We start from the raw sequence: 24933 nt of genomic DNA, 5'->3' as shown, positions 1-24933 counted from the left end.
GTCCCGGAGGTAGGGAGTGGATAAAACCCGTTGAAAGAGTGCCCGCCCGTATACGACGCTCCTCTGAAAACAGCGAACGCACCCGTATACAAACAGGGACAATCTGATTGGTCAAAGCTCGCCGGCCTTCTATTGGTTGACAGCGTTGATACACAAAAAATCTGAGAGCAGAGCAGAGATCCGTGAGCAGAAGTTCCGTGAGAGCAAGAGGAAGAGTTTGAGTTTGAGCGCAGGAAATCTGCGCGAGCAGCATCTTTACCGAGTGCGAGGACACAGTTTGAACACGCAGAGCAAATCTGAGAGCGAGAGCAGAGTTCTGAGAGACAATGTCACAAAATCTGACAATGAAATCGATAAATGCTGCCCTCAAATCAATTTAAAATGCTCTTGAATTATGATAGGAAATTCATTCCATACCTCTTCGGGTTGTACCCAGCCGAGCCCAGTGGGCCAGGGCTCGGTCACCAGGTGCCTTCCTGGGTCTAGAAGGTGACCCCAGTCTCCCTAATTTGGGCAAGGTTGCACAGATTCCTGATTCATTGACGTCTTTAAACCACTGCCAGTCGGGTCCTTCCTCCTGGACTAATTTGCCATGAAAGATTTAGTACCAAAACTAAGTTGCCCTGAACAACAACAGCTCCCAGGATCACAAGATGGCAATTCCATGCTCCAACCCTCACCTATGGTCATGACCTCTGGGTAGTAATCAGAACAATAAGAGGATACAGGGGGCTAAATTGAGTTCCTACTTTGGTCTCAGCCTTAGAGATGGGGTGAGAAGTTTGGGTATCTGGAGCTAGATCAAGGCTCATGCTCCTTTACATCAAAAGGCACCAGTCTAAGCGGTTCAGGCATCTGACTGAAGTGCATCCTGGAGGTTTCTGGGTGTGTCCAACTGGGAGGAGAACCTAGGGTAGATATAGAACTTGCTAGAGCGAGTATATATCTCATCTGGCCTGGGAAAGGCTTGGGAATCTACAGGAGGAAACAGAGAATGCTGCTGGGGAGACATCTGGAATGATCTGTTTAACTCTGGTCTGTTAAACACAACGGATGCTTGGACCAGAAACAGTTTTATCAGGGTTGATAGGTCATGTCTTAACAAGCAAAGAAATAGCTAGAAAATACTTTGGTAATTTTATTTTGGGGCAAAGTTGCCAATTCTTTAAAGCATTTTTAGTATCAGATTTCTCTGGTCATCTTTACATAAAGTTTTATATCCCAGTGACCACATTCAGGCAGAGGTCTGGTCTTGTTAACCTGAAATAACTACCAGGAGGTATTAATCAGATGGCTGTAGAGTGTCAAGACTTGCCTGTAAGAACTTTGCTTCGAGCAAACTTGCTTCCACAAGCAGATGCTGTTTCTGCTTAGCAACTTTTTTATTAAACCTTAGTTGACCTGCTTGAACTCAAAGATGGCCACAGTCAGTCATTCCACATGTAAAGCAACATAAGTTTAAATTAATTAATAAACAGATGAAGAAGCTGTTTTGTATTGAATTCAGTGGCTTCACAGTACAAGCCCCAAAATTAGCAGCAACTTCAGCATCACTACAGTTTTTAATCTTTTACACTGAGTTTGGTTTGACTTTTGAGGTGTTTCTTACTTTTCCACAGCACTGTCTGTGTTTTCTGGCACAGAGTCCTGCTGTGTGTGTGTGTGTGTGTGTGTGTGTGTGTGTGTGTGTGTGTGTGTGTGTGTGTGTGTGTGTGTGTGTGTGTGTGTGTGTGTGTGTGTGTGTGTGTGTGTGTGTGTGTTCCACCAGCGTGTACGAACATGTGGCCGTGTTTTGGCCTTTTTTAACAATGACTGTACCCACAAAACAAGCTGTGCCAATGAACTCAGAGTGACTGCAGGATGAAAAAGCTGTGCAGCATCAGGCTACGGTTTTCCCACTGCAACCGAACATGGCATTGAACAGTGAGCAAAAATTCAGCCATACAGAATCAGCCCAACTTCTCCAGACAAACTGCTAAATGACATTTGGCAGAATGAGCCAGAGAGGCGTCATCATTGCGCTTCAACAAAACCCCCTTTCTTCTCCAGGATGGAGGACAGAGATCAGTGTGTTAACCTAGTCACACAGTGCGTTTATGTAACCTTTCTGACCTCTCACAATATGTGAGTCTCTGTCTTTCAACATGCAAACACACCGACTCTTTCCTACTTTCCTCGCTTCATTCTTATTGCATGGAATCGTTCCAAACTTGCGTGTCATTTGTTTGCATATTTGTGTTTGCATGTCTTTGCAAAAAATGGACTGAACACATGAGCTGTTAAAAGTACATCAGATTGCTTTGTTGCAGTTGTTTTAGTTGGTTTTTTTTCATAAAGACAGCTTTATCAGCATGTATCTGTTTTGCAGATTTGCGTTTATCCTTGTGTGATATCATCAATTCTTCTCACTAAATCTGCAGCCTCAAATACCTTTTCTCCTCATATCCTCCCTCCTTTCAAATGTCTCAAGCCCTGGCAGCATGCTGTGAAATGCAAACACCTCCTCTGTCCAAATCTCCACTATAAACAGGAGGTCTGTCAGGGATAAATGTCACGTTTCGCCTTGTTTGTCTCGGCATGTCTAAACAGCTGCATCATAGAGCGGACGCACTGCAGATTTGTTCCCCTCGGCTCAATAACAAGCAGGAATTGTTGGTTCCACTTTCCTCTGTGTTGCCAAATGATTCTCACTGATGGGACATCTACTGTATAATCTGCAAAATATATGTTTGGTGTTAAAAGTTATTGCACAGCGGAGGAAACGGATCTCACATTATTCAACATCTTAAGTAAACTTCTGTTTCAAGCATAAGCCGGCCCGGTGTGTACACATTATTATGACAATCGGAGATAGCGCTGTGTTTGTGTTTGTTTTGCTTCCTCTTCCCAAGTGCAGATTTCTCAGCTGTGCTCTGTGTTTTGACACAGGCAGGATGAATGATCAGGGAAGACATTTCTAAAGATTTTCTCCTCTATCCATAAATGAACAAAGCTGTGTCAAGTGTGAGTCTTTACTTCAGAAACTGGAGGAGCCTGTAGGCTGTAGGAACCACTGCTGCTCCTGTACAGTATAAGAAGATCTCTGTGTCTGACAGAGAGGTCAGTGAAAGAGCACTCCTATTTTTAGTTCTCCTTTTCAAAGGAGACTCGGATCCTAACTGCCATTTCCTTTATGTGCTTCTGGGCGGCTGAACTAACCATTACTGTGCAGCAGCACAAATTACCAAATCATCAATCACAGCTGGAAACCTCAAGTCTCCAAATACTATCCTTCAGAAAAGCAACAGGCTCTTTGTTTCTTACCTGTGGGACAGTTTTATTGATCTATTTCATTGGTGAGGGGATTAAAAACATGGAAAGTTGATGCTTCAGGTGCAGGCAGGCTGATGTGATGTGTGATGTGGAATGATATTAGAATGTTTTTACTGCAGTAGCAGATTCTGGGCAGTCAGCATAAACACACAGAAACACTTGTAGATGTGGAGGGAGGCATCGATGCTTGGCTTAGTGTAACCAAGAGCTCAGTCTCGCATGCAAATCTGCACATCTCAAAAATTTAAGAGATTTGAATTTTCGTGCAGGATGTGTTGGTTTGTGGACATTTTATTGAAATCATTAACCCTTAGATGCTCCAGTGATTGGACCACACACTCTTCCATAAGAATCAATGTGTTTTTATGCCATTTTTGTCATTTTGATTAAAAATATTCATTTTTATTATTGTTTGTATTATATTGTTGTTCACATGAGCATCTTTTATCAGATTTTGAACATTCTTATGATTGAGAAAGAAGAACGTTACACAGAACAGCAGTAGAAGAACGTCAGCATTCTTTTTGTTGACATTTTTCCACTCTTTTCCTCCAGCTGTTGCTGCTCTCCATCCCTCCAAGTTTGTGCATCTCCTCTTGTATGATATCATCAGTGATAAAGTAGTAATACAAATATTAGAATTTCTTCAGAAGTATGAAAGGCAACTTATAAATGAAATAGAATGATAAAAACACGTTTTTTGAGGAATAGCTGCAATATGAAATGATAAAAAACTTTAAATTACAAAGATATTGCAAGAAAACAACCTCACCAAGTTATTTTTGACCCACTTATCCATCTAAGGGTTAAACGTCTGTTAAAGTAATTTGCTGCCCTGTCAGTATATGATGTTAATGCTACCGTTCAACACAGATATGCTCAAACATTCATGTTGGGGGACTGTTCATATGGTGCCACCATGGAGTCAAAATTTCAAGCCATTTTATCAAATTAAAACTCAATTTGTACTTCTGTGTTGAATCTACCTCATTCCTGATATGTCACTGCGGAACACAACAACTAGGATTCATTCATTTGTTAGTAATTGCTGCAGAGTGACAGCATTTCCCCAGTGCATAAATATAAACGGCTACTTGTTTAGATTTGTTTAGATTCAATGCGGGAATATACCTCAGCCTTTAGAGGTTGCAGAACAGTAGACAGTCATAAAGGTGAAAGGAGGATTAGATCTTGAAGGACATTCACAAAATGTGAAAAAATGGCTACATGGAAAATGGAATTTGCACCATTAGTTGTGTTTCATATTACTGTTAAATTTCAAGTAATTTCAAGTAATGTTTCGAAAAAGAAATAAAGAAAATGCAAATTGTGTTTGCTTCCGTAAACTACCTCAGGGTAAATAAACTACCGTAGGCTGTGTAGTGTCCTAAATGATGGCGGTAAAGACAACATTACACATGACTGTAGGAAACAAAAATAAAGAAACTGGAGACAATACCAGTTGTTTGCCAACCACCAGAAAACCTCTCAGAAGAGAGAAACAAGCTTTGGCCATCTATGAGAGGAAATGCAGGAGGCCTGAGGACCTGAAGCATCCATCCATCATCCATACACCGTTTATTCCTCATCAGAGTCATGGGGGCTGGAGTCTGACTGAGGGTGAAGGCAGGGGACACCTGGACAGGTAACAGTCTGTCACAGGTCTACTCATTGAGAAAAAAAACAATCACACCTACAGACAGTTTAGAATCACCAGTTAACCTCAGCATGTTTGTGGACGGTGGGAGGAAGCTGGAGAAAAGCCACACATGTACAGGAGAACATGGAGACTCCATGCAGGAAGATCCCAGGAAGGCCAGGACACGAACTGGGGATCTTCTGGCTGTAAGGCGAACATGTTAACCACTACTCCACTGTGCAGCTCCTGTTTTTAATCAGAAAAGTTGTAATAATTCATGTTTCATGATGCTCACAGTCAAAGACAAGAGGAAACAGCTGATTAGTCATGTGAGTTAAATGTTGGCTACTTCAGAACTTATTTAGAAAAGGTGTCTCATCTCCCTCTCTGTACAATTGAGAGATGGCCACCAAAATTTGGTGAAAATCCGTCCATAACTTTTTGAGTTATGCTGTTAACAGACAAACAGACAGACAGATGGCCTGGCGGAGGTCTGCGCTCTCCGAGTGCTTTTCTGCATTCATGTTTATTATCCCAAATTCCAGAATTCAACAGGTGAGTGCTGGACCACAGATGAAAGAATACATTGAGTCTATTCCACCTTACCCTGTACACATGATCCAGACTCTGCTGCTTCCCTTACAGGAAATGACTCAGTCCAACACCAAAAATGACTAATGCAGCATAATTTCAGATTCCTGTGCAGCTTGAAAAGGTGAGCTGTTTTTTTTTTTGTTTTTTTTTCTACATGGTAGCAGCGTTGTGACCTGCCTTTACAAGTCCGTCTTTGCAGCAGGACTGTGGCTGCCTGTTCATTTGCACATGAGATTCAAAGGAGCACGTGTGACTTCAGTCAGCCTTTCATCATGTACAGTCTGGTCTCTGAGCGCTGCCATGCTAACCATTTAGCCAAATATTTACGATTAAAAATGGTGATAAACTGCATGTGGATCTAAGTCAGACTTTTAACTTACTGTCCCATTACTGCTTACACACACACACACACACACACACACACACACACACACACACACACACACACACACACACACACACACGCTGTATTTACCATATATACTGTATTAACGTTTGTGTGTGAGAGAGAGAGCTACTGAGGCAGAGAATCCTATCAGATCAATGGAGGTCTGTTCAGCATGCAGCAGCGCTAAAAGACCATTCAGTTGTCAAAATAAAACCTGTGGAAGTGAAGTGCGGGTCGGTGCAGCCTCCTGAGTTGGTTTATTAGTGTGGAGGAGTCGGCTGCCTTTAATGTATACGGCAAAACAGAGCAAATAGGACGCCTGAGAAAGAGCTCCGAGAGGAAAAAGTTACTGTTTGTGCTGTTATAAATTGGTCCCCACCATCAAAGCAACCCAAAGGACTTATCTCCCTAAAACTCAGTGTCAGGGCCGCACCCTTTACTAGTTTACTGCTGTGAAGGCACCCAAACACCACTAATGAAATTTTTTGAACTTAGCTCCCACCAATAAGCATCAGTCCGCTAAAGCAGAGCGCAAAGGCAGAACTTCCAGCGAGGGAGTGACGCTCGGCACAAAAGCTCCTCTATACACGCAGCAGAGCAGCAGAAATATCACTCACTGCTTTTCTATTTGGAATCCACAGGGCCGGGAGCGAAGGCCTCTCTGTGTTGTTTCTCTCCTCTCTGACCTCTGACCTTGAACTTAACTGAAAACAGGAACATTTTACTGTGTTTCTTTGTGTCAGGCTTTGGGATAGCAGCACTCACAGGTTGTTATGATGGTAAGTGATCGCTGAGAGGGCTGGAGCAGTTTGTAAAATACACAAAAATAACAAGAAAACCCCTCAGAGAGCAGTATCACTATCAGCTGATGTAGTGTTCACTTGTTGTCATAGTTACAGTGCCGCTATCTGGCAATGATACAGAAATCTTTAACTAATCCGTGGATCCAGACTATAAGCTGCATCACTGCTAAAATCTAATCACTTGGTCCTTGTGTCATTTCTGATCTTCCCTGAAAATTTAACCCAATTTTCACCTGTTAGTCTGTTTTTGAGTGATGTTGCTGACAGACAGACAGACAGACAGACAGAAAGACAGACAGACAGACAGACAGACAGACAGACAGACAGACAGAAAGACAGACAGACAGACAGACAGACAGACAGACAGAAAGACAGACAGACAGACAGACAGACAGACAGACAGACAGACAGACAGACAGACAGACAGACAGACAGACAGACAGACAGACAGACAGACAGACAGACAGACAGACAGACAGACAGACAGACAGACAGACAGTCTGCTGAGTGTTTTAGTCACTGGGTCAATCTCCTAAAGTCTACATATGTTTGAGTGTTTCAGAGGAGAAGTGAGGACCCCACCCAGAGAGGAGGAGGGAGACAAAATGCACGTCTAAAGCCGCATCCTGCTTCCAAAATATTAGGCCTGTGTGTGAAATGTACACACACATGGACACGTGTGTGATCACCACCCACATGGATGAGCATCCATCATGATCATTATCATGGTGGTCATGTGTGCAGCCCACCCAGGTCCTCATGTCTCTTATACACACACTTTGAGGAACAGGTGCAGTTTTATAACCAGTCTGCTGAAACCTGCAGAGGATCTTTGTTCCATTCCACTGCCTCCTGAAAGGGAATCCAAAGGAAGCTTAACTGAACTTAGTGATGGAGATGATTGCTTTAAAAATCCGTTTCTTGTCCAAATGACATCCTGGCCTCCTCATTCTCCTCCTGAGCCAGATGTGTATCATCACCTCCCTCCCCCGCCTCCCCTCCTCTCGTTTTCTCTCCCTCATTACACACATATTTTCCATGTCTTTTCTTGGCTCATTCAGACTTCAGCCAGTCAACGTAACATTCTTCCACCGTAAGCCAGAGGCCTCCTTCATCTCTTCCCGCTGGTTTTCACCTTGCAGAAAAACATTTTTGAGTGGGCTGTTATGAAGTGAAGGAAGCAGCTCAACCTGTCAAGTGCTTGGAGACAGTTTCCATCAACCAGAGGGGTGAGTTAGTCAGCATCCAAAGCTGCTGGTGTGCCATAACAGAGCCGAAACTATGACCTCATCAGCGGAAAGAATAAACATCACTGAAAGAAATGGTAAATTATCAGATTTGTGTATTTAAGTGAACTTTGCTTTCAATAAATCACAAAATACCATATATAGAAAGATGTGTATGTGTGCAATTTCAGTCCAAACTTTCACAAAAATGATTGTGATGATGACTCCTGTTTTGTCTGATTGTAGTCCCGATAAAGCTCATTAATGCACAGGAGCTCTCACTTCTCTAATCTAATGATATTTCCTCCGACACGCGTAAAGACAAGAAATTGTAGGTACACACGTGGACAAAATGAGCCTGTCCTCAAACAAAAAACGACCACACAGGTCGTCTGTACATGCCAGTATTACGACCCAGTGTTACGTTTTGACTATGCGACCTCTAGCGGTTGAGTAAATATCGACACTCTGGAGTCGCAGGTGAAACGTCATCATGAACAAACTTTTATCTAACACTATCCCTGTCCCTATCTCTAACCCTAACCTTAACCATAACCCTAAAAACGTGTTGGGAAAGTGAGAAAAAAGCCGTTTTGCGACGGAAAAGCCGTTTTGCGAATTAAATCCCGTAATGCGTTCGTTTTCCCCGTAGGGGCGCAAACGTTCATACGACCGCATAGGTCGTATTCCGGTGCACGGTGAAAACGACCGATGCGGTCGTATGAATTGGAGGACTTGTTAGAGCCTGTCGAGCCTGTCCTCAAACAAAAACGACCACACAGGTCGTCTGTACATGCCAGTATTACGACCCAGTGTTACGTTTTGACTATGCGACCTCTAGCGGTTGAGTAAATATCGACACTCTGGAGTCGCAGGTGAAACGTCATCATGAACAAACTTTTATCTAACACTATCCCTGTCCCTATCTCTAACCCTAACCTTAACCATAACCCTAAAAACGTGTTGGGAAAGTGAGAAAAAAGCCGTTTTGCGACGGAAAAGCCGTTTTGCGAATTAAATCCCGTAATGCGTTCGTTTTCCCCGTAGGGGCGCAAACGTTCATACGACCGCATAGGTCGTATTCCGGTGCACGGTGAAAACGACCGATGCGGTCGTATGAATTGGAGGACTTGTTAGACAAAATTGTTTTTGACAAAATTTTATTTATTTTGTCCAGGCCTGTTTCATTAGTTTGTTTTTTTAAATAATTATGTTAATCAACAATTCAAAAGTAATGGCTGTTTTTGATTATTTAATTTTCAATAAATTTTTATTTATTGTTACTTTTGTGAGTTTCAAGTGATTTCAGTGAGAATTGTGGGTTTTTCCTTCTTTAACTGAGGGGTACCAACAATTTTGTCCACGTGTGTACATGAGTCTACAGTAAAGGTTCGTCTTCAGAAACTTTGTAGGCAAAACATCCAATTAAATTCTGATTTCAGTATGAAAAATCTGTCCATGTGGGATGAAAATTTAACAACAGCAACGTACACAGCTACTCATTATTATACATGAGCAGATAGCTTAATAACTGGAGTGGCCACATTCTGTAATACATCTACGGTACCGTTCAAAAGTTTAGTGTCATCCAGATAATTCCATGTTCTCCAGTAAAACTCCCACTTTTATCCATGTGCTAACATAACTGAACAAGGGTTTTCTAATCATCAATGAGCCTTTCAGCACCATTAGCTAACACAATGTAGCATTAGAACACAGGAGTGATGGTTGCTGGAAATGTTCCTCTGTACCCCTATGGAGATATTCCATTAAAAATCAGCTGTTTACAGATAGAATAGTCATTTACCACATTAACTATGTCTACACTGGATTTATCATTCATTTAGTGTTGTCTTCATTATAAAAACAATGCTTTTGTTTCAAAAATAAGGACATTTCTAAGTGACCCCACACTTGTTAAAGGTAGTGTATGTGCACAGTAATGTCACTGACAGTTGGACATGGAGTCTGACTGAATGGGTCGCCACAGTTTGGTCAATGACATTTAGAGGTGTCCACAGCGCCTTATTAGAAGTGTCTTTGAACCTTTAAAGAATACATTTCCATCATCAGATGTTTAATGGACAGAAAACAAATGAAATAAAATAAAATAAAAACTGAATGTTCATGCTGATAGTTTGAATATCTTTGTGAAATGTGACAGACATGGAAAAGACTGGGTTGTGATCGGCAAACAGAATAAAAGCTATAACCAATTTGTTAAAATAAGACACTATCCATCCATCATCTGTACATCACTTGATCCTCATTAGGGTCATGGGGGGGGGGTGAAGGTTCACCTGGACAGGTAACAGTCTATCACAGGGCTACACATAGAGACAAACAATCACACTCACATTCACACCTACAGACAGTTTAGAATCACCAGTTAACCTCAGCATGATTCTGCACTGTGGGAGGAAGCTGGAGAACCTGGAGAAAAGCCACACATGTACAGGAGAACATGGAGACTTCATGCAGAAAGATCCCAGGAAGGCCAGGACATGAACCGGGAATCTTCTAGCTGCAAGGCGATGATATTAACCATTGATTCAGTGAGCAGCCCCAACACCAGCCATGCGTTTAAAAAGCGTATTAGAGCTGTAGTTGAAGGTCTTTTCTGAATGAATTTCATTTAAATTTCTGGTTTGATGATGGAAGTCTACTTTTCTGGATTCTATTAACTTTGATATACAGATGTGAATGTTGGAACATAAATAATAAAATGTCAAACATCATCACTACACACATGCTGCGTATGTCTTATATAGACAGAATAAGCAATGACGACGTTTTAAAACTACCAAGCACAAAGTATACACCATTGAACAAAATTAGGAAGCGGAAATCAATATTTTTTGGACACATCATAAAGAAAGAAACCCTGGAATATATTATCACAACTGGAAAAATGAATGGAAGAGAGAACGAGGCAGACGGAGGATGAACATGATGTATGGACTGACATCATGGCTACACAGCAGTCATGATTCAGAGAGCAAAAGTTCAGATTAGATGGAGAGAAATGATCGTCTATGCTGAATGGCATGGCACTGGTTGACTGATTCACTTTGAAATGACACTTGGTTCATTTAAAGTGATGTTAGATCAGCTTTACTTCTGCAGCATTGTCTGTCTCCACCATTCTTTGAGCAGAATAGCAGGGTGAAGAAATCTTTAAAAATATTTTGCATTTTAGAGAAAAATAGACTTAAGTTGGAAAAACTGGAATCTTCATGATGACTTTCCCTTAAATTGAGTTGCAGCAATGCAAACTGTTCCTCTGAGAAAAATCAAACGATAGATCTAACTTAAAGCAGTTGCATTATCAGTGCTTGTTTATGTCATTTGGATAAACTTCACCAGCTCCTGATTTTGGTAAATCATTGTTTCATGTGTTCATGTCTCCTGTTTGTCAGGCAGCTAATGTTTCCAGCTCATTGGACTTGTAGAATAAAGATGCTGCAGATGTTGAGGTTCTCATGGGCCTCAGTGGAGAAACTATTGTAGAGATGATGGAACTAATTCCTCCACAGTCCCACCGACTGAGGTGCGTTTCATTTTCCCTCCTTTTCCTACACTCACACAACTGCAGCAGATTCAAAACTCTGCTGCTCTGTCCTCACTAAGACCAAGAAAAGAGATCATATCACTCCAGTCTTAAAGTCCTTACACTGGCTTCCTGTCACTCAGAGGGCAGATTTTAAAGTCCTGCTGCTGGTCTACAAAGCTTTAAATGGTCTAGGACCAAAATACATCAGAGACCTCCTGACTCAGTATGAACCACCCAGACCACTCAGGTCATCTGGATCAGGTCTTCTAGTAGTTCCTAGAGTAAAAACCAAACACGGAGAAGCTGCATTCAGCTTCTATGCCCCATATATATGGAACAAACTCCCAGAAAACTGTAGATCAGCTGAAACTCTCAGCACATTTAAATCCATTCTTAAGACGTACCTGTTCTCAGTTGCTTTTGATTAAACTATTTTAAGTTATTTTACCTCTTATTGTATGACAGTTATTTTAAACAGCCCTTGTTTTCTGACTGTTGTTTTTGATCTTTTTACTGTTCTGACCTTTTTTAAAAATGATTTCATGAATGTTTTCTTTTGTTTTTCTTTTAATAATTGTCATCCTCTGTCTTAATGTCTTTGTAAAGCACTTTGAATCGCCTCGTTGTTGAAATGTGCTATAGAAATAAATTTGCCTTGCCTGCTTTATTCTGAATAGACTTCACTCCAGTTCAGCCTTTTCACTCAGATCGCTCAGGCTGGTCCCACCCATATGTGAACAGCTTTTGTCACGAGTGAAAAAAAGTCCTTTTCAGACTTTCCTCCCCCCTCAGTCCTCCCTGCCTCCCTCCTCCTCCTCAGCATCAAGTGCAGCTGAGCGCAGCGTCCCGGCTGCGACTTTCTCTCAGCCTCTTTGAAGGAGCGATGAGGAGGCAGCCGTCGCCCCGCTGATACCGGGACCTTCTGGGGATGCAGTAAACAGCAGGTTTTGTTTTCCAGCGGGATCATATCTGTAAATATCCGGGAGAAAACAAACAATACGTCGCGGATTTGCAGATCCATCAAACGGATGCGAGCAGGTAGGAAGTCATTCTGCGCATTTGTTGTTTTCTCCAGGTGGAAATGCGGAAGGAATGTCTGCTTTTATCCTCTTTTCTTTGCTTTTTCAAAAAAAGCAGTAATACATTTTTTTCATTTTCATTTTCAAAATAGATTTTTCCTCCAGTTTTGTTGTTATGCAGATTTTTAAAAGGAGGATTTAACTAAATTTGATCGTGCACAGTTGCTTTAAATCATTATTATTCCTATTACTGGGTGATGTTATCTCTCTAAGGCTCCCATAACTGCACATTTTAAGTATTTTTGAATAGATTGCTTTAGAAATAACAGACCCTCTTCTATCCACATCCAGATGATACAGATGTGGAATTACAGATTACAATTACAATTACATTTCACATTTCCATGAATATGGGATTTAATCAGATTTTTCTTACCATCATAAGTTTGATATTAACATCTGCAAAAACTTCCAGCTCATATTTTTACTAAGTTTGTTTAAAATGACTGAAATCAGGCTTTTTTGGGGTCATTTCTTCTTGTAAACCTTTAAAAGCATCTATCTGGTGAGTTCTTTTTTTGCTCTGGAAACTGGAAACTGTCTGAAAGTGTATCTGAAGTTGTGAAAATGGGTCAGAATGAATGAAATCAGCTCTTTTAATAAAAGAGGTGTTGAAGTGGACCAGTGCTCACAGAGACGTGGAGCAGAGCGCCATCCCTTGGTGGCTTTGCTTCCTGGGTGCCTCCAGCCTTTTCCTGTGACTCCTTCTCTGAGGGACGGAGAGGCACCGCTTCCTGTTTAGCTGACTGCAGTGGAAAATAGTTTAGCTGAAAAGAGCTCTAAGAGCGAGGAGCCGTCATGGCAGCATATCAGTTTCCACTCTATGCTGAATAATTGCAGGCTTTCTCCTGGATTTGTGTTATGTCTGAGTCTGGCGGTGGGAGTGTGAAGCTGAGCAGAAACTGAGGGTCATTTTTGAATCCTCATTTATTGAAGCTGTTTAACAGCTCTTGTGGGCTTGTATTTTACTGCCGTCTGTTGCACGCTGGTTAAATGTTGGCCGCTGGGTATGTTTTATTGGATTCTGTGTGGTAGGGTTAAGCCAAAAAGTCCCCTCTGCAGTCAGGCTAAGTTGGATGAAAGTGACACACAGACTCGGTGAAGAGCTGATCTGATCCACAGGTGAAGCCATGAGGTCATTCCTTCTCTATGCTGAGTCTCCTGGGAGCTTTCACAAACCATTTTCACACTCGACTTTGTAACTGAAAGTGTGTCTGTGAACCTCCTGGCTGATCTGTGCTGTCATCCTGACGGTTTGTCCTCCAGCTGCAGATGTCAGTCTGTCTGTCAAACTCTATTTGAACCCACCAAACAGACAGAATGAAGGAAACCACTGTAGCATCTCACTCTTAACTCCTGTTTGAATTAAACTGTTGGCTTTACAGTCCTGCTGCAATGCTCTGGCATTAAAACAACCTTCTCTCCTTGTGTTTAAAGTGCCTGTGTGACTTCATTACCGCAGTCATGCTGATGAAATGAAGCCCTCCTGCTCTGTTGTAATTTTCTTTATTGGGTTATCAGGATTATTGGCAGTCTCTCACTCATACAGTAGAAGCATGAAGCAGCAGAGAGTCTGCACAGTCGCTCTGTCTAATGTCATTCGTGTGCATGCAAAGAGTCTAGTGGAGCAAAAGAAACCAGATATGGTCATTACTGGAGGAGAAGGTTAACCATTGTGGCAAACCTCCAAGCCAATGTCTCAGCTCATTCAAAGGATCAGGGTTCATCTTCTGCCTCTCGCCGGCCGCAGCCTCCAGCGAGACTCGGAGGACATAAATCTCCTCTGGACCGCACAGCTAATGTATCAGCTTTTATGTTTTAAGAGCTTCAGAGTATTTTCAACTGGATGCCATTCCTTGAAATATAAATTATGGCACCAACCATTTCAGCAAGCTTTTACATCCTTGTTGTGCCGTCACACTCTGCTGAGTTGTCCCAGTGATGGTCTGGAGCTCCACGTCTGCTGAATGATTCTGATCATCTGGGCTATGTTGCCTCCTTGTGGCTGGAAACTGAGCTGTGTGTATTGCTTCTTGATCCCACTTGATGGGAAAATCTACTGCTGATTAACAAGTACAAGTCATATCAGGCTTAGCATCTCAACTGAATTTCGTGGCAGCTCAACAAATATTTCTCAAGAGGTTTCATCTCAAACCACAAATGTCAACCTCATGATCACAACTAGAGGATCAGTTATGATTTATCATCAGGGAAACAAACTTTGGTTAGCTCGTGGTACTAACATTGAAGTTCAGTTGATCACCAGAGTCATTATGAGTCATCCTTAGAGGACCATGAAGATCAGAAGTTAAGGCAACTAATCCTATCATGGTCAACCTCTGTGAGTGTCATGCTAGTGCTAACTTGTGCTAGAAGAACACTGAGGAAGTTGCTGGAGCCCACATGCTATATTCAAATAAGAATTTTAGGGTAACTGATCCACTAATGTTGAGATACTTTAGTTTGAACCGTAAAGGGGGAGCCAACATTATTAACCCCAGGGCCATGTGTGCTTTAAAAGTTGGTTCTTGTCTGAATGTTTCAAATCAGCACTGTGATTAATGATTTTGTCTTCTGTTCTTTACATTTCAGAGCCAGGCCCAACTTAACAATGGGCGCCCTACCCCTGTGTGTCCTGCTCCCGGTGACGGTGCTGGCTGTGGTGGTGGTTGTAGCTGCTGAGGACAACACACTCAATGACGAGTACACTTGGCCACAGTGGAAGGTGCCTCTGGTAAGGAAACGACGCACTGTGCCCCTCAGCAGCCCCAACTTCTCAGCTAATCCTCAGCCAGAGCTGAGTGGGACCTGCGGGATCGAGTGTCAGCGTCGCCTCCCTTCTCCTTCCCTGGACGACCTGGAGCACTTCCTGTCCTACGAGACAGTCTACGAGAATGGCACCCGCACGTATACCTCAGTTTCTGTGCAGGGCCTCAATGAGGTGACTGCCTGGTCCAGAAACGCCTCAACCAGCTCCCGCCACAAGCGAGAGGTCTACGGCACAGACACACGCTTCACCATCGCTGATAAGCAGTACTCCACTAAATATCCCTTCTCCACCTCTGTGAAGATCTCCACGGGATGTTCTGGGGTTCTGGTGTCACCCAAACATGTGCTGACAGCCGCCCACTGCATCCACGACGGGAAGGACTACCTGGACGGAGTGCAGAAGCTGCGTGTTGGCATCCTGAAGGAGAAGTCCAGGCGGGGGAAAGGAGGCAAAGGGAGAGGAGGGCGAGGAAAAGGCAGAAGAAGAAAGGGAGAGAAAGATAAAGAGGAAACACAGGAAAAGGAAGAGAATGGTGGGAAAGAAGACCGTAAAGGAAAAGGGAAAAGTAGGAAGAGTCGGAGTCGACGAAGTGCAGAACCGGAGAAACCTTCATTTCGGTGGACCAGAGTGAAACAGACCCAGGTTCCAAAGGGCTGGTTCAAAGGTGTGTCTGATGGAATGGCTGTGGATTATGATTATGCAGTTTTGGAGCTGAAGAAAGCTCCAAAAGTCAAGCACATGGATCTGGGCGTGATCCCCTCGGTCAAGAAGCTCCCTGCAGGGAGGATCCACTTCTCTGGCTTCGATGACGACCGACCCGGGAACTTGGTGTACCGGTTCTGCTCCGTGTCTGAGGAGTCCAACGATTTGTTGTATCAGTACTGCGATGCCAAACCCGGCTCCAGCGGCTCTGGGGTCTACATCCGCCTCAAAGAACCCGACAAGAAGAAGTGGAAGAGGAAGATCATCGGGGTCTTCTCCGGTCACCAGTGGGTGGATGTTAATGGGGACGGGATGCAGCAGGATTACAATGTGGCAGTGAGGATAACACCCCTAAAATATGCTCAGATCTGCTACTGGGTCCACGGGGACTCAAGTGAGTGCCAGGTAGCCTGAGACAACACATTACCCCTCTTATCCCCCACCGCTGCCCCTCAGGCCCTCCTCCATACAAGACTCCCAACTTGCTACCACCTTTTATCGCCAACCAGGGGCCCGACGACTGCCTCTTCCTCCTCTTCCTGCCTTTGTGTTGCCTCCCAGAGACTCCTGATCACCACAGACATCCACACAACCCACACTCAGCCATGCAGACTCAGCGCTGACAACAGGAACTCGTCAGTGCTTCAAGAGAACTGTGGCTCTTCAGCTTTTTCTAATTTATTTGCTTAAAAATCAAGTGAAAAAAAAGATGTATTGTATGTATTTTTCAGATCATTTAGATCTGTAGTTTCTATTTTGACTCTTTTCTGAAAAAGGTTTGACCTCTCTGAATACAATGTTGTTGTGTATAAGCCCTGGTACATTTATAATCTGACCAGGTCTTATTTGGAGAGACTTGTATTTTCAAGTGTTCTCCACCACTGTAAAAAAAAAAAAACAAAAGAAAACCCACAACTGCCTTTGACAAAAGACCCAGGAAAAAAATCTATATCTTTTGTTTTGCAAATGAACTACATACAACTATTGAATCAACTCTTTTTATAAATGTTTTAATTGAACAAGCTGGTGTTTTGCATTGTGTATATCTAGAACTTTCTATTGTTTTTTTTACAACTATCTTTTTAAATAAGACTATTTTTCTGTCTAAATAGAGAAGGGCTCCTTGTGGATCCTGGATAGAAGAGTTATCGCTCTGATTTGTGAGTCTTACCATCTTTCTCTGTTCTTGCAATGCAGTGAAATGTGGTTTCATTGTTGTGCACATAATCCTATCGGTGCTCTTCCAGAAGACGTGATGCTAATTTATGGGACTGTAAACTGTTTTTGGGTGGGAGGGGAGACTTCTCAGAATATGTTTTGATAGCCTAGTACTGTACCTATGTATTTAATGTAAGGCTACGTATTTGGGTTGTGTTAAGATGGGACTGAACCATTCAACAATATACTTGAGCTGTTTATATTTCTCTAATTCTAAAAGAAAAATAGGATTACAAAAGCCACAGTATTGTTAAAAAATGTCAAAGTAAATTTGGAATGTAATATTGTTTGAGTGTTCTTGTTGCTTAAATCCCCAAAAATCCACAAGCATCCTTTGAATACCAAATACCTGAAATTATCGATGCAAGTTGAAGACGACCAACCATTAAAATAAGATTACTACTTGTGTGTGTGTGAGTTTGTGTTTGTGATGATCCTCATTTGCCCTTAACTGTTAACAGACATTACCAGTAACAGTTTCTGTACAACTTTAAACAGCATTTGCTTAGTAAGACAATTGCTACCTTTATCAAGCAAATATTCTTTTAAAAAAGTTCCATTTAATAATGGAGATGAGCTCAAATTAAAAAAAAAAATCCTTCTCATCACAATTGCAAATCCACAAAACTCAGACTGTTCCTGCAAAAAGCAGCGTGATGCAAAAAGAAAGTCTCCAAGAACCCTAAAGTTTCGTGCAGATAACTTTGCTGAGTTCCATCCATCCATTCTCTATCCACCACTTTATCCTCACGAGGGTCATGGGGGGTGCTGGAGTCTATCCAGCTGACTCGGGTGAAGGCAGGGGACACCCTGGACAGGTCACCAGTCTGTCACAGGGCACTTTGCTGAGTTCTTTCTACTAAAGAGAGCAACACTAACTTCTGAGGACAAGGGTCTAGTTACTTTTTCACAGCAGAATATTACAGTATTAATATTTTTGTTAATTGAGCAATTGAATTTTTTTCCACCAAATACTCCAAAAAAGACCAAATTTTCACTCGACTGTGTACTTGGAATATTTTGCTGCTAGAATCACAAAAAATGTCTCATTTTAACGCTGGGTATGTAAATATCCAGTCTTTAGCTATACCAACTTGTTGCCCTGTCTGCATGCGGTCAAATACAGTGACATAGTAAAAATAATAATCATAATAATAATGATGATGTTTTGGTGCAGCCAACACTTAGCAGCTTCATGGGACCCCCAGAAACCAAAGTGATGCTTCGGTGCTGGGATTAACTCACAATGCTTGGTCCAAGAGTGACAAAATGGTACAAACAGGTTTAACACAGAACTCCTTTACAAGACAGAAGAATTGCATTGAATGACAGTTCTGAATACACACACACACACACACACACACACACACACACACACACACACACACACACACACTTAATTTCAGCAGCTTCAAAGCCATTTTTTTCTTTTTGAGTTATTTATCCAGACTATATTTTCATGTTTTGGAACTGAACTGAAATCAGGCATATCAGCCATACTGAAGGAAACCATGGGCAGCTCAATCCGTCATTGATTTATTGCATCTCAAAGGGCTTACATGCACTGGGGAGGGCCATAGTAAATAAAATAAATTTACAACTAAACAAAAATACAATTTACATAATTCAGTCATGAAAAATGTTAATAATCTTCCATTATTTTTTCTGAATCACATCTGACTCTCACAGCCGATCCACTGCAACGACAACACAAGTTTCCTAACGGTCCGTCTGCACTTTACAGCTCAGGAGAGGCGACTGGTGGCAAACACTGTCCGAATGCATGTCAGCTCTGACAACATCCCGATCCCACTGTGAGTCAGCAGGAACACCAGTGTTTCGTGTAAAGATGCGTTTCGGGGAATGAGCTCATGGCTGAACAGTTCAACGGTGACCTCTAGTGGGCGTCTCTTCACATTGCTCCCATGTGACCACATACAGGAACACACATCTTCCACTAACAGTTGGCCAAAGGTCAGAAATGATGAGCCAAACCCCGTGTTCAGACAACAGCCACATCTGGAGGTTTGGTAAATCTATCTTGGCATTTATAGACAGTGCAGCCATACGCGCTGTAACTTGGCCAGTTTTGTCCAAGTACAATGGAAGTTAAAGGTACTCTGTGGAGTTTTTGACCACTAGTAGCGCTAACAAGCTATGTTTGTTGAGCGGCCTCTCCATGTTGGTTTGTAAACGATGGAGGTTTTAAAGTTAAAAAAAAAAAAAGATTTCATGATGAGGTTAGTAAATGTAGGTGTCGAAAAAGCTCTCTTTGGTGGTAAATAGTGAATGTAAACATATTTTTTTCAAACTCAGCAGCGTACCTTTAATATCTTCCTGATTCAGATTCTTGTGATGTGGTTTTCAGCTCACAGAACTCTTCATCACAGTTTCACCGTGTGGTTTACCTGTAAGCTTAAAATCTGTTGCTGACTTGCACTAAAGCGGTTTAATCTTAATTTCAATCGAATCTAAAATCACTTAGTTTGACTCGTCTGAACAGAGAGTTTGGTATGGCAACCTTAATAAATACAGAATAACCACCCTGACCTGGTCAAAGGTTTAATGAAAGTACAGGCAGCAGACAAACCACACGAGAAGCTCCAGAAACAGACTGACAGCTGAACGGTTATATTGAAGGAAAGACTGAATTCATCTCTACCATGAATAACTAAAGCGGTTTGTCTGGAAGTAAGTTGTAAGATATGTTCTTTAATAGCAATGCCAGCAAATATCCACAGCAGTCTGGAGGATTACTCTATAACAAACAGAACATACAACAAAAAGACAAAAAAAACATAGAAAAACAAGCCACGAGTAAAAAAAAGAAACAAACAAAACGGATCACTGGCTGGTCTGGTTTGACTCAGAAGCCCATAGAAGTTGTTTTTAAATATACAGTATAATAATCATATAGTCATATTTGTTTCCAAATATTTTCAAATGATGACGGGAAATAGAAGGATACTCACACGACTTCTTACAATTTCATGTCTGATTCACATTTATATTTCTCTTCAACAGACATACAGAATAGAGACGTGATCCTCGCCAGAGAAATCTATGTACATCGAAGAGGATCTTTCTGTAAACAACACGCAACATGTTTCTCCAAAAATCTACCAGGGCTTTGTGTTACCACCCTCATTCAGTCAGAGTGGGACAAAGAAGAGCTCCGCCCCCTCCATAAGGAGGCGGAGACAAAGACTAAGGGAGGTGGGCGGAGCTTAGGACACCAAAGCACATCCATCATTCAACTCAGCACTAGAAATGAATCTAAACACATACGCCTTCACTTTCTCTCACTTACTTTACGTTTTTTGTTGGGGTTTTGTGTGATTTTGTTTAGACAAAAGATTAGTACATCGACATAAGCACACGCTTGTATTTTTTTTCTCGTATATTCATATATAATCCGCTATGGTTCACTTTCACAGTTTGTGCTACAACATCACACAGGAGAAGGACGGGGCGTGGATGGACGGGAGGAGAAAAGAGGCTCCTAAAAGGTTTAGTAGCTGAACGCTGCTGGCATCCTGAGATGTTGACAGACACCAGGGAAAAGGTGAGAGAGCTCTGATCCAGAGAGGAAAGCAGCTGGAAGAAGGAGACATTTCAACGTTACAGTCACATTGTTCTTCATTCAAACAAAGTTGGTCTTCTTTTAAAAATACTGATGCTGTGGTTACACGACAGATCGACTGCAGGAGGTTCCAGCGCTCTACACACATGCTAAACGACTCTGAAATACCATGCATGAGTAGCTACATATGAGTTAAAACTGTTATAATTCTGCTATTATTCATTTAAAATAGTTTATTTAAATAAGAAGCATGAAATAAAGTTCATTTTGTAAATTCACTGGTGTATGATTTACACTCTGTGCCAAATTATGAGGCAAGTAGGTTTTTTTGTCCAAAACATAGTCTTAGAAATAAGTCTGGGCCTTCCCACTTTTAAATAGTCTTCTCCTCCGCTAACTTTGTATTTGTCAGACATCATTTCAAATTATATTATATTTAAAGCAAGAAAATTACCACATATGTCAAAAGTGCATGTGCCAAATTATTAGGCAAGTTTTAGCTTTCATCAAAGTGGGACAAAAAAAAAAGGACTTAACGGCTACAGAAAAGAGCCAAATAGTTCAGTTGCTGTCAGAAAAACTTAATCCCAATAAAATTGCCAAGAAATTGGGAAGAGATACTAGGACCATCAAAAAGTATATCAAAAACAGTCAAGATGGCAGAAAAAAACGAGTTGAAAAGAAAAGAAGAAGGTTATTGTTAGAGTTGAATTTGTAAATACATTTATCATAAGTGAGCTTTAGAGCATTAACTGTGTGTGCATAGTGTTTTACATGACTATTTTTATAGAATACCACTCACTCACTTCTACCTGCACATCTCTCTCTCTCTCTCTCTCTCTCCCTAGTCTCCACATCTCAGTACTTTTCCACTCTCTCAGCAGCTCCTCAAATGTTAGCACTCCCATTCGTGTAACTTGAGCTTCTTCTTATCTTATGCAGCCATGTACCCACACCTGCTTCTGTATAAATAAACCATGTATGGGAACAGTCCTTTGTAGCTTTGCACACTGTGCTGTTACCCCTTGCAAGGAAATTACTGTCTCCATGTGTTTTTCTGATTTGGTGAAGATCTTCTGTTATGTGGGAGCTCTCAGCGGAGCTTCTCTCTGACAGTTATCATCAAAGGATCTGAAAAGAATTAAGCGAGAAGCAGCCAGACGACCGCTGGCATCAAGTTCTACCATCTTTAAAAGCTGTGACTTACCTGAAGTTCCTATAAGTACCAGATGCCGCATCCTAAGAGAGTACGGAACAGTCAAGAAATCACCCAAACAGCCTCCACTCAACAAAAACCACAAAGAAAAACAGTTGGAATGGGCAAAACAGCATCTAAAGACCAACTTCTGGGATGTTGCGCTGTCCTGCATCAGAATGAGAGCCTTTTTGAAAGAAGCAGGCTTCTTGTTGAACCATTGTTTGAACAGGGTGTTGCTTAGTAGCTCGCAGTATGTCTCAGAGTTGGTTTTTACCCCTTCTGGAACTCGAAAGGGACCCACAACTTCATCTTTAATAAGTCCTGCCCAAACCATGACACCACCGCCACCTTGCTGCCGCTGTAAACATCGTGGGGTTTCCTGTCCATTGGCCACCCATCCTCTTGCCCAGCCATCAGGGCCAGCCAAGGTGACTCTCATCTCGTCTGTCCATAAAACATGCGTGAAGTTGGTCTTTAGATGCTGTTTTGCCCATTCCAACCGTTTTTCTTTGTGGTTTTTGTTGAGTGGAGGCTGTTTGGGTGATTTCTTGACTGTTCCGTACTCTCTTAGGATGCGGCATCTGGTACTTATAGGAACTTCAGGTAAGTCACAGCTTTTAAAGATGGTAGAACTTGATGCCAGCGGTCGTCTGGCTGCTTCTCGCTTAATTCTTTTCAGATCCTTTGATGATAAGGTTCTTCTTTTCTTTTCAACTCGTTTTTTTCTGCCATCTTGACTGTTTTTGATATACTTTTTGATGGTCCTAGTATCTCTTCCCAATTTCTTGGCAATTTTATTGGGAGTAAGTTTTTCTGACAGCAACTGAACTATTTGGCTCTTTTCTGTAGCCGTCAAGTCCTTTTTTTGTCCCATTTTGATGAAAGCTAAAACTTGCCTAATAATTTGGCACAGGGTGTAAAAGGATGGCAGCTGGATGAGCTAGACGCAGTTTTTGAAAGGAAATCCAGATGAGGGAAGCTCACACTTATTCATTAGACAGTAAATACTTCACTGCTGCTCCATCTGCAGGTGCTGAATGTGGCAGCACAGGATAGTCTCTTCCAAGAAAACTAAACAAGTTGACGTTATTTCTGCACTGAAATTCAGAGGTCAGACCATCTAAATAGTCTGATTCCTGACATGCCTGACAATGAGAAGCAGCATCAAGCTAATATCAAAGTAGTTAAATGCTGAATGAGCTCCCACCTGGGACGTTATAAGAAGTCCTTGAGGTCGAGTTCTGCCAGAGGGTCTTTAGGCTTCTTGGGGCTCTGGCTGGCAGGTCCTGGAGAAAGCTGGAAAGACAGGAAATGGGTCGGCCAAAAATTAACCACACGTATTTTTTGGCGGCAGTTATTCCTTTTGACAAATTCAATATACATCCATATTATAATACCAATAATAAAAAATGCTTTACAAAACATTAAAACATATAAAACATTAAAATGCAACAACAAAACTGTCAAAGAACTCAATAAAACATTGAAAATATCAATAATAAAACATTAGAAGAGGTATAAAATATCACAGAAATGCATGTATGTAACTGTGGGCTTTTTTGTTTTAATCCTGGACATTGGAATTTTATCACTCGACTTGGATCTGAGGGGTCTAAATGCATAAATATATGAATAGGAGGGTTAGAAGGTCTGAGATGTAGCAAAGAATCAGACCATGTAGAGATTTAAAAACTCTCTGGCCTGTTTTTATTTAACCAGTCACAACCGACTTGGAAGGCTGCTCAGTGGTTCAGTGGTTAGCTCTGTTGTCTTGTAGCTAGAAGATCCCTAGTTCCCCCGGCCTTCCTGGGATCTTCCTGTCTACATGTTCTCCTGTACATGTGTGGCTTTTCTCCAGGTTCTCCAGCTTCCTCCCACAGTCCACAAACATGCTGAGGTTAACTGGTGATTCTAATTTGTCCATAGGTCTGAATGTGAGTGTGATTGTTTGTCTCTATGTGTAGCCCTGTGACAGACTGTTACCTGTCCAGGTGTCCCCTGTCTTCACCCTCAGTCAGCTGGGATAGACTCCACCCCACCCATGACCCTAATGAGGATCAAGTGCTGTATTGATGATGGATAGATGGACAATCGACTTGGGCAGAGCTAAGTAAAGGATGCAGCGTTGGTGTTTCCTCAAAACACTGACAGGTGGAGTTGTTCTGGAAGACCATTGGCATGCACAAAGACAAGATTCACATCCCTAGTAAGGGCTGCCTTACTGCATGATGTAAATCCATGACAGAAGCTTCCAGCCTGGACGCTGCTGTTGTTGTTTCACACAGTCAAGTGGCTTTTGGAAATGTAGATAGCACGATGGAGGACAAAGCTGGCCGAAATGAGAAGCCAGCGGCATGTTTATACACAGAACCTACATCTATTGATTCCAAGACTAAGACAGTTTGCTGTGGCGTACCGCAGGGAAGCTGTCTTGGACCACTCCTGTTTTCTATATATACAAATGACTTGCCATTAGTTTTAAAAAAATCAAAAATAGCAATGTATGCTGATGACTCAACAATCTATTGATCAGGGACCAAAACAGAAGAACTTGAAAATGTATTAACGACTGATTTAAAATCTATAGTTGATTGGGTTACACAAAACAAGTTAGTCCTTATAATTGGCAAGACTAAGAGTATTGTTTTTGGAACTAGACATATGCTGTTGAGTGAACCCAAATTGAATCTGCTGGTCAAAGATGTAACTGTTGAGCAGGTACAAGGAACCAGACTTTTCGGTGTTAAGACTGACAACCAACCATCGTGGTCTAAGCATGTCAGTCGTGTAGCCAGCAGGATGGGCAGAAATCTTTCAGTGGTTAAAAGATGTTCTCATATGTTACCACTCAACATGACTGCAGATGTC

The 24933-nt window shown here is 41.9% G+C and overlaps 2 protein-coding genes across 2 annotated transcripts in view; one reads left to right on the top strand and one right to left on the bottom strand.

Annotated features, from left to right (window-relative positions):
- Window positions 1–12303: 12303 nt before the first annotated feature.
- Window positions 12304–17690, top strand: prss35 (serine protease 35). Its single transcript, XM_022204932.2, has 2 exons — window positions 12304–12553; window positions 15187–17690. Exon 2 carries the CDS (start codon window positions 15206–15208, stop codon window positions 16478–16480), a length of 1275 nt encoding a protein of 424 aa, XP_022060624.1. The 5' UTR covers window positions 12304–12553; window positions 15187–15205; the 3' UTR covers window positions 16481–17690.
- Window positions 17691–18804: 1114 nt separating this feature from the next.
- The window catches only part of snap91a (synaptosome associated protein 91a), a 74041-nt gene continuing 67912 nt past the window's right edge, over window positions 18805–24933 (bottom strand). Inside the window, 2 exon segments of the mRNA XM_051956572.1 lie at window positions 18805–20881; window positions 23273–23361. Coding sequence (XP_051812532.1) covers window positions 23281–23361 — 81 coding nt within the window. The 3' untranslated portion in view covers window positions 18805–20881; window positions 23273–23280.

The sequence above is a fragment of the Acanthochromis polyacanthus genome, chromosome 12, assembly GCF_021347895.1.
Source record: "Acanthochromis polyacanthus isolate Apoly-LR-REF ecotype Palm Island chromosome 12, KAUST_Apoly_ChrSc, whole genome shotgun sequence".
Lineage (NCBI taxonomy): Eukaryota > Metazoa > Chordata > Actinopteri > Pomacentridae > Acanthochromis > Acanthochromis polyacanthus.
Note: the sequence above shows the minus strand (reverse complement) of the source record. Positions and strands in the feature narration are given on the sequence as shown.